Source organism: Idiotropiscis lumnitzeri, chromosome 12 (assembly GCF_059441095.1).
Source record: "Idiotropiscis lumnitzeri isolate Australia: NSW breed Sydney's pygmy pipehorse chromosome 12, RoL_Ilum_1.0, whole genome shotgun sequence".
Taxonomy (NCBI): Eukaryota; Metazoa; Chordata; class Actinopteri; order Syngnathiformes; family Syngnathidae; genus Idiotropiscis; species Idiotropiscis lumnitzeri.
The window spans coordinates 8178391-8188285 of record NC_142402.1 but is presented as its reverse complement, the minus strand read 5'-3'; the positions used below and the strand labels follow the sequence as shown (position 1 = coordinate 8188285).

At 39.1% G+C, this 9895-nt stretch overlaps 1 protein-coding gene across 1 annotated transcript; it reads right to left on the bottom strand.

Moving 5' to 3' along the window:
• Window positions 1-1381: 1381 nt before the first annotated feature.
• On the bottom strand, window positions 1382-3613 carry erich2 (glutamate-rich 2). The gene is made up of 6 exons (XM_088311850.1): window positions 3513-3613; window positions 2324-2398; window positions 2123-2241; window positions 1995-2052; window positions 1846-1917; window positions 1382-1782 (listed from the first exon to the last, which is right to left on the bottom strand). Exons 1-6 carry the CDS (start codon window positions 3589-3591, stop codon window positions 1631-1633), a joined length of 555 nt encoding a protein of 184 aa, XP_088167976.1. The 5' UTR covers window positions 3592-3613; the 3' UTR covers window positions 1382-1630.
• Window positions 3614-9895: the final 6282 nt, after the last annotated feature.

Here is a 9895-nt window from a genome sequence, read left to right as displayed (position 1 = left end):
TTCTAATGGTGTTGGTTATCTAGTGAGTTCTCCCAAAAAAAATTGATGAAATTGAAAAATGCAAGCTAATATAATTTTCCTGATTAAAAAACATTGCTTGTAGATGAAAAATAGACAATTTAAAGCTCCCATTTCTACGACTTTCAGTGTAAACTTCAGGGCTATCAATTCATAAATTTAAATTTTCAGCTTTTCCTGATCAGGGACAAAGCTGATTTGTGATGTAATGTCAATGACACCCTGAAGTGGATGCTCCATTTTCATGGACATTATGAATATGAAATTATGCTCAGAATTTCAACGATATCTACATTTTGCAGCATTAAATTCTGATCAGTTCACACATTTTCCTGGCCACATGGTGCAAATTAAAATTTGTGGAGCCCAACATCATGTTGCATTCATACCTGCTATAGGCTGCATGAATGGCATACTGTGAACTGACAGCAGGGCCTTGGTTAGCGCGTAAGTTCACATAGCTGACCTCTGTACAGCTGACGTAGGATGCACTCTTCACAAACAACAAAATTTGTCCCAAGTCAGCTGGATTAGGCCTCAGCTCCTGCTCTGACCCTGAAAGGCATACCGGTAGACAAAATGGATGCTTTGCCTGCAGCCAATTTGAGCTGACTTGGGAAGAAGGCTTCGTGCCTCTTAGATGAGTCCCTCAGTAACACACATGCCACAAACGAGGGAAATTACTTCCGAAACACCACTTAATATTTATTGACATTGCTCTGTATTAAATATAGAAAAATAGAGAAAAGACAGATCCTGGTACACCATTTCACCATCTTTAACGCGCATACAAGTTTCCCAACCTTTATTAACCTTGGCAAATATTTTACATTACAAAAATCTCACAGCACACCACGATATAAAAAACGGGTCCCAAAAAGAATGACTTCTGACTGTAAAATCTGTGCTGATTTAGCTGAACTCCAAGCTACTGTCTTATTGTGTTGTATGGGTGGATAATTGGACCTTTTGGCTTCTATTTAAAAAGGATTTAATTGGCCTGCTTGTCACAAGATGGCGAGATGAACAAAGTCAGTAAATATTTGCTGTAAATAATAATTTTCGGACCAATTAAAAATTCCCACAGCACGCAGATTGCTTATGGCACAATAGTTGGGAATCACTGTCTTGACTTATTTTCATGTCCGTGCTAAAATCACTACAACGTTGAAATGTTATAACAATAGTTGGTAATATTTCTCTTGAGTTCTGATTTCAAATCTATTAATCTATCAATTTGTTGTCACAGTGTAATAATATGATGAGGCAGTTATTCATCTACATAATGGCATAAAACCAAACTCTAAAATTCAATTTGGATGAGCCAATGTTCTTTTTTTTCTTCACTTTAATAAAGATTGTGATCCAACCCTTATATTGTGTTCAATTGTCTTTCACATTTAATATGTATTCATCAATCCGTCGTTCATCTGTTGTGTACCATCCACATTCACGCAAATTTCAGTGTCATCAATTTACCGAGCTTGAATGTCAAACATGTTAACAACATGCCCGACTGTGCTGCCATTCCATTTCAGATTGTAGGAGTGCAATTTATGATGCAGTATTCTGATTGACATGTAGTTTAATAATCAAATCGAAACAGTATATGTCAGTTTGCTTGCTTTTCTCCCCCACTTCCACCGTCTTCATTTAACGGTGAGGATAAGCAGTCTGAATTCCGAGATAATTCTTCATCACCTCCTGAGTCATCGGCCTCATCATCGCTATCACTGTCGTCGCTGTCCTGGTCTGCCTGTTGCTCTAAAAGGAAATTCCAGCAGTGTACTGTGAGTTGCCACTTTTAGGTTTGTGTTTGGTCTTCACCTTCTTGTAGCTTCTTCTCGATCAGAGGAAGGAACTCGGAAGCTTCCGGATGATTTGGTTCATAGATGAGAACTGAAAAGGTGGCATCAAGTGAGTTTACGTGTTGGCAGAACTGGATGGGAAGATGGATGGAGTGTTGCGGTACATACTCATATTGCACAGTCTTTTGGCCTGCTGAAAGTCTCTGTCCGTCAGAGCTCTGAGGAACTGAATGCAGAGGTTCTTTTAATGAGCATTCGGGTTCAACGTTCACGTAGCAACAACAGTCTCACTTCACCTCGATCATCAGTTCCACTGGAACGTCTCTGAGAGTCTCGTCATCGTCCTCAGGTTTTTTTCCATTCTCATTTTTCTCACTGGGTTTCAGAAGGGCCTCTGTTGGTGGTGTTGTGTCTTCTACGAATCATTGTCATCATTATTTTCATTATGCAGCTTTTCTTTCTTCATACAGTACTTTGAATTTGCGTTAGATAGCAACCTGCTGCTGAGCCTGAGGTGTGTGCAAACTTCACGTTTTGCATTTTCAGCTCCTTTCCAGTCTTATCCTTCAACCCTGAAAGCAGATTCAACTATGTTCAAATATGTTTTATTGGTATGAGGACTACATGCAAAAACTGCACATGCATTAATTTGCCAAACAATCTTATCAATTTAATTGACCAATTAATTTGTTATTCTTGCCTGGATACTACAAAGTCAATGTAAATCACTGTGAATGCAGTACATGTAAAATAGGAACATACGGCTGACGGAACACACAAAACCATTTAAGCCAACCATTTAAAAATCATGCATTTACAAAGAAAACGCTGACATCACAGTTTTCTTCAATTTTTTTAAACCTAAATTAGCTCCTTGCAGATATGATTGATTACATAATGATGATAATAGTTATTATAATTATTATTATTGTTATTATTCTTAATAATAATAATAATAATAATATTATTAGTATTATTATTATTATTATTGCATGATTTTATGACCATTTCCAACGGTTATCATGTATTTGAAGTTAGTTGTATAATTCTCAAACATGGTTTGTTTGCAGGTTTGTGTTTGAAAATGAAGTGAATGAACATCTATGTTATTCAAATAAAATACATTACAGTGTCAGCAGAATTTATCTGCATTTGACTTACCAAAAGGTTGTCGCTATTCCATGAACCGTTGTCACGTGCGTGACTAAGCAACGACGCAATGAGGTTACCATAACAACCAAACAACTCTAGATTTTTCGACTCAATACTGCCCTCTATGTTGAAGAAAATACTGCAACTAGGAAAACACTGAGGCGCTGACGCTCATGTTACGTTACAAATTGCTTAAAAGCAACACCATAACGTCTGATGTTTGTAAAATACCAAAAATCCACTGAATCCTTGTACAAAGATAAATAAGTTTGTCTTTAACCACTTTATCCATCTTTGAACAGAATCAGAATCAGAATGCCCTTTATTGTCATACACAGAGTACAACATGATTGAAGAGCTTCCCCTCTCCAGTGCAAATATTGATAAATAAATAAAAATAAAAAATTGAGTGTTGAAAAGTGCACTGGGTGACACATTATGTTGCAGTTGCAAAAGGCAAAGGTCGTTGTGTGCGAGAGTTTAGCTGGCTCCCGGTAGGAAACAGTTTTTCAGTCTGTATTTGATTTGATGCACCTGTAGCGCCTGCCAGAGGACAGCAGGTCGAAGAGTTGTCAACTCGGCTGAGTGTTGTCCTTAATGATCTTCTTTGCATCAGGACGAGGCGGCCACACACACACACAACACACACGCACACAACACACGCGCATGTGCTAATAGAACATGAAAAACAAAACCCGGTTTCCCAGTGGGGCCAAAAGAGAAGAGTGAGATTGGGAAAATGAGGCATGCCCTGAAGGAGCCCCAGAACATTCCATCGTAGCTAGCTGCTCTACAGCCGCGTTAGCTGCACATGAATTGATCTAATTCATAATTTAATTTCAGAAGTTATAATGTTCTGATCCAAATCATTAAACACAAGCTGTTTGCACTTCTTGTTATGGCAATGCATCTACCCTTTCTAATCTATAGGAATAATTTCACTATTAATTATTTCTTAAATTATTATGTTGTGATTTGGAACAATATTGCCAATGCAGAATTGTTTGTTTTCCTTATTTTCCAGCTATATGGAATAAATGTACTTTTTGGATATGTTGTCTATTTTTTTGGCAAGCGCATAGACGCTATCAAGTGCAGTATCTGTTACATTTGACTGTGAAACATTTTTGCCGTTGCCTTACAGTCACTTGTATTAGGCTTTACTACTTGTATTTTGTTGAATAGAATTTGGCCGAATTCAATTAAAACTACTTTGAAACTACTTACAAACATGCTCATTTCTGATTTATTTATTTATTTATTTATCTGTGGGGACAAATGAGAATGTCCAAAATATATAAATGAAGTCACAAACCCAATCCAACCCCTAATCCAACAGTTGAATGCCTGTTATCAAGTTTGTCTCACTGCGCAAAGGTGAAGTGTTTGATTCTGGCTCCGGGCCCTTCCTGTGTGGACTTTGCATGCATGTTCTATGCACTTTCACTCATCAAAACATGGCATTATGATTAATATTGGGTTGGTGGAATATTGATTAAACAGCTAAATCCACCTGTTTCTAGCCATTTTATCACTTCACTTGACTGAAAATAAAATGACATCACAGTTGCTCAGTGCTCAGGTAATGACCAATCACGGCAAGCTTGTTTTCTGAACCTGAGCCAAATGCATGTGTGCGTGCGCGTGACAAAGATAACGGTTTTGTGAGTGTGGCTAACAGGTTCAAGTCTCAACGCTTGAATCTCTTTTAAAGAGATGTCTGGATGATATCAAAACTGACAGACTGACAGATTGAAGACTCAAACTTGCCACCGAGGCTAAAAGTTAGCACAAGATTGGCAGGGTTGTTCATTTAGCTGACTGACTTTTTAGGAAAATAAAAAACAACGTTGCACTGTTAAAAATGCATGACTTCTCCTCGCCTGCTCACTCTCGACACACACACCTGCACACGCACACACACGCACACAAATAATAAGGGGGGGAAAGAAGTTGCTAAAACTCGAGATCTCTAGCATGTCCTTGGGCATGCTAACGAACCAAGTACTGTAAAATATGGTCTAAATCCTTGTGAAATTTTAAATTTTCTCTCATTTTCCTAAATAATTGGTGCAAATGACAGTCAGTTTTTAATTTCAAGTCATCCACGATAAAAATATAAAATAAATGGTGTTGAACAAACATCACATTGACAACAGTAAAAAAAAAAATTAATTGCACTGTTGCAAATGATTATCCACAGCAGCGATCCCCAAAATATTTTATTGTGTAAAGAAGTGAAAATGGGAATTATTAACAACTGAAGTTGCATTTAACACAGGACTGCTTATTTGATTGCAGCCTCACAATTCTTCCATCCATTTAACTTGTTAATATTCATGAATACCTCTGCATCACTTATTTACCACATCCCCACATTCTCCACTGACTTCAACCCAATTGAGAAGCCGTGGTGCGTCCTCAAGTAAAAGATCAGAGGCAGTTCACCTCCAAAGCGCAGCTCTACAAGGCCATTCTGAGATTCTACCACGAAATCCTGGCAAAAACTCGCCAAATATACTCACAAACTTTTTTATCACGACTTTTTTCTCTCTCTCTCTCTTTTCCGTACCTTTGGTATTTTCAGGTGCGCATGGTCGTTACAATTAATTGACTTGAAGATTATGAGTGGAGGCTTTATGTGGCCGTGCTGATTTATTGGAAGATCAGACACAGCAATGTCTGACTCCAAATCAATCTCGATACAAATGACAACTCGGCGAACATCAAACTCCCATTGCACAGCAAAACTGTGTGCAAAAAATGTAAATATGATTCATGCCAAATAAGATAGTCCTTTGATAGTCATTTGCCTTTAACAGAGCCAAACAACAGCTGGTTAAAAATTACACACAAACACATCCACACACAATGACACAAGTATACATCAGAGCCACATGGACCCACCTGCCACAGAAGTTGGACAGGAAAATATATTCCACCCAGATGACGTGGGAACAGAATCATTTCACACTTCAGTGATCTGCCACAAATTCTTTGTGTGCTTGTGCGTGCGTGCGTGTGTGCGCGCGCGCGCGTGTGTGTGTGTGTGCGCATATCCCATCCTGCAAGTCTATTAGTGTGCCGGCAGTACAGTGTGTACTGCATGTGACTTCAGAGACTGTTTCACATGCATTTGCTTATGATGAACCCAGAGTCCATCTTGACGGAAAAAGAGAACACAGAAACAAAGGCAGGTTGAGACGTCGCAGTCTTGCATGACCTCACCATGTGATTTGTGAAGCATGTTTTCCTGTGATGAAGGGCCAATGAGCATACGTTTACAGTGTAGCATCATTAATAGTAAAACAAAAAAGCAACATCAGGTTGTCATTGTAATGACATGAGTGTGGTTTCTTTTGCCATTTGCCATGTAGTGATGAAAATATGGTGCATAAATACGCTGAGGGTGTTTTCAACTTTATATTTTTATGAAACATCTGTGCAGATTTATCAGCGCAAGGTTGTGTATGCGAAGTCATCCTCATGCCCATAATCATAATAAATGCAAATTACAATCAGGGCAGCATGGAGAGGATAATTGCTCAATTATGTCTCCTGTGTGTGTGTGAGTGTGTGCGTATGGAAAGGGAGGGTGTTGGCAAATGACACCCCCTTACATCACATTCAGGCTACATAACAGTATTGAAATATCGATCCATTTTTTGACACTGTTCTAAAATTTCCGGTATGACCGCCAAGTAAGGCTAATTAAAGCATATGATGTAACTACTATTCACAAATCAATATAGGCCTAATCTCGATCACAAATGGGGTTTGGTCAACAACATTGAGGGGAAAAATAATTCCCTTATTTACCGATGTGCTTTGTATTGTTAAGTGCACTATATTAGCTATGTACAGGACCCCCGATTATTGCAGGGGAAATTTCACAGACCCGCCTGCCACTGGTGACGACCTGAAATATTGAGACACCATAGAAGAATCTGTTTTCTTGAATCCTCTCACGTCGTCCACACGCATGTGCGTGGCCAGAAATGTTTGAGAGGGGAGACCAGGGAGACGTTAGGGAGGGGCGGCAATAAATGTGCGCACAAACGTTCGTTGCATGCTCGTAACCGTTTTCTAAATTAACAGCCGACCAAATGCAGGTCAAAATTGATTTTGTCAGGTGTTGGTCTTGTGCTCTTGTGGTCACAGATTCAACTTCTTCTGCTTGTTCGTACAACCGGCAACAGCGCAACCAGTTATGATGGTTAAGAAAAATGGGGATGCAAGTTCAAATATAGCGCTCTGTGAAATGACACCCACAGAAACGAAGACAAAAATTAAGAATACCTCAGGAATAACAAAAATAAGGTGGATACTACGCAAGCGTGTGTGTCCCCAAATTGCACATTGTAGACAAACACAGAGTCTAGGCTAGCACGTTAATGGGAGCTCTGTGTATATTCATTACACTCTTATGTGAATTTATTTTGATTTTGTCAATCAGGTTTTTCAAAAATAAAGCTAAAGTTAAAAAGTTAAGTGCGAAAGGAAGAATATGCCCCATGAAGCGTGACTATTAACCACATAATTATTTGTCATAATCTACGACTATCGCTACTTTCATTTCAAATCTGGCTGACGGGAAAATATCAGCCACTGGACTCTTTGTAAACATTACATTTGGCTTTTTAAGTCCCCTTCCACTTAACCGTTACGTTCGTCTGCCACACAACTTAGAAAATAATGGAGCTAGCCCATCTGTCTTTCTCTCAGCACATTCCTCATTTCCTCACTCATCATGTGTGAATTTCTTCATTCTTCATCTGTCCTCCCGCCACCCCTGTCCTGCCCTCGGATCATCCTTCTTAGATGCTTTTTCATTTCATTTCTTCCTTTCATCCCATCCATCGGCTTTCAACATCTTCGCTTGCAGCTGCGCTTTTGCTTGCTGCTCTTTCTGCCTCCATCTTCTCAGCTGGCTCTCCCACAAGAGAAGAGAACATTTGAACAAGGCTTTTGTGATTGGTTATTGGGCTTGTTAGATCAGTAATTACGTGTAATTATCCCATTACCTTCAAATTTTGAGCGCTTTCTGTATTTTCAATATAGGTTGGTTGGTTTGTTGTTTGGTTGATTGGTAGGCAGCAGGATTACTCAAAACTCACAAATCTTTGTCACAGGTGTGTCACATGATTAGAACACACTAATTCTAGGATATTTGTACTGGGCAATTAAAAAAAATTCAAAATACATAATTCCAAACACAATATCTAAACTAAAGGGCATGTGTATTAGGTTAATTGAAGACTCTAAAGCAGGGGTGTCCAATTGCGGTCCTTGAGGGCAACTATCCACAGACAACTAAATCATGCTGGACTGGAGTTGGACACCCCGCTCTCAAGTGCCCACAGGTGTAAATGTGTAAGACTCGAACCTCAAACGTCAGAACTGTAAGGCAGACATGCTAACCACTATACCAATGTACGATTTCACGCAAATGTGTCCATTTTCAAGAATGACGGATCACTGGATATCTATAATGTAAGATTAAAAGACAGCTGATTATTTTTTTGATTTGTTTCATCAAGAAACTGTTGACTGACGCCAATGATGAAGAAGTAGATGCATTTCCCACATATATAGTAACATTTTATAAGAAACAAACTAATATTGTTTTATTCAAATTAACATGGCATAAATCAGGCATTTTGTGCCACACGTTTTGTCCCCCCCCCCACATAAATAATTTTAACCTTTACTGTGAGCATATTAAGATGATATACTTTGAACTGTTTTTAGCACTAATAATCTTTATAGATATATTTGGGGCCGAAACAATATTTTCCCTTGGTTTTAAACATGTAACAGCCATTGTTGCGTTTGCAGCTTCGTATTCCATATTTCCTTTTCGGCTCACCGCACCAACACAACACCACGACAGGTTTAGGATGTTTCCATCTTGCTGTTTATTTTTCAGTCACTCAACACAACAAGTCTTCCCGCAGCCTACATCCATAAAAGGGCATTTCAACAAACGGAAAACGTCATCACGTAAACCACGCGAGATTTACGACAGTAACAAAAATAAATGTGACATTCAACAAAATACACACATACCCAAATTTACATAATGACATATAATTAAATATATCATTACTTAAACTAAAGAATACCATGAGAGCATATAACTCAACAGCCATTACAAAGCATGCTTTTTCTTATTTACATATAATATCAGCATGCACCACTGTAACATTTGCTTTTATTGACTCATTTGGCGACATGGTGTCATCACTCTTCACAAATCGGAGGGGGAATTTTGATATTCCAAACTGTGCCCTGGTAAAATGAACTCAGCTTTACTGTCTGGCAGAAGCGTGACTAATGACCCCCGATCTCGTACTACCTTTTCTTTGATGGCAGCAATAATGCCATTTGAGAGACAGTTGAAGCTTGAAGGATACAACAGAGCTGAGAGAGCCGCAACGGCGCAGCCGCTTCTTCTGGTATGTCTGTGCTGTTTGGGGAGCAAATTATCATGATTTATTCCCCAGGGGCACGGCCATGATTATGATACCATAACACAAGATGCCATATAGCAAATGCTGTCAGCTAAATGAAGAGCACAGTGTGGCAACATGCTCGCCATTAGGTAATCAATCAAATCCATCAAGCAGGTAGCCATTTATCAGCCACTGACACTTCCTCGCCCATCAGTGACTTCATGTCCAATGTTGTCTTGTGGCTTCGTCATCTGAATTGCTGTGATTGCTCCGTCGCCATTTTGTCTCTTTTTTTCTGGGCGGCAGCAAGTCACCACCTTGAAAATGTGAGCACTGATAAGAGGTGAGGAATAACCAAACATGTTGGCCGGGATCACACACACAGCAGACGCCTTTTAATATTTCACCGGGGAAGAAGAAAGGAGAGCATACATCATTGTGACAGATGCAGAATGGAGAGAG

Coding starts and splice junctions, on each gene's coding strand:
- erich2 (XM_088311850.1), bottom strand. CDS start 3,591: ATGCAAAGAAGATCATTAAGGACAACACTCAGCCGAGTTGACAACTCT. Junction 2,399..3,512: donor TCCTCTGGCAGGCGCTACAG/GTGCATCAAATC, acceptor ATCTGCTTTCAG/GGTTGAAGGATAAGACTGGA. Junction 1,783..1,845: donor CGAGAAGAAGCTACAAGAAG/GTGAAGACCAAA, acceptor ATTTCCTTTTAG/AGCAACAGGCAGACCAGGAC.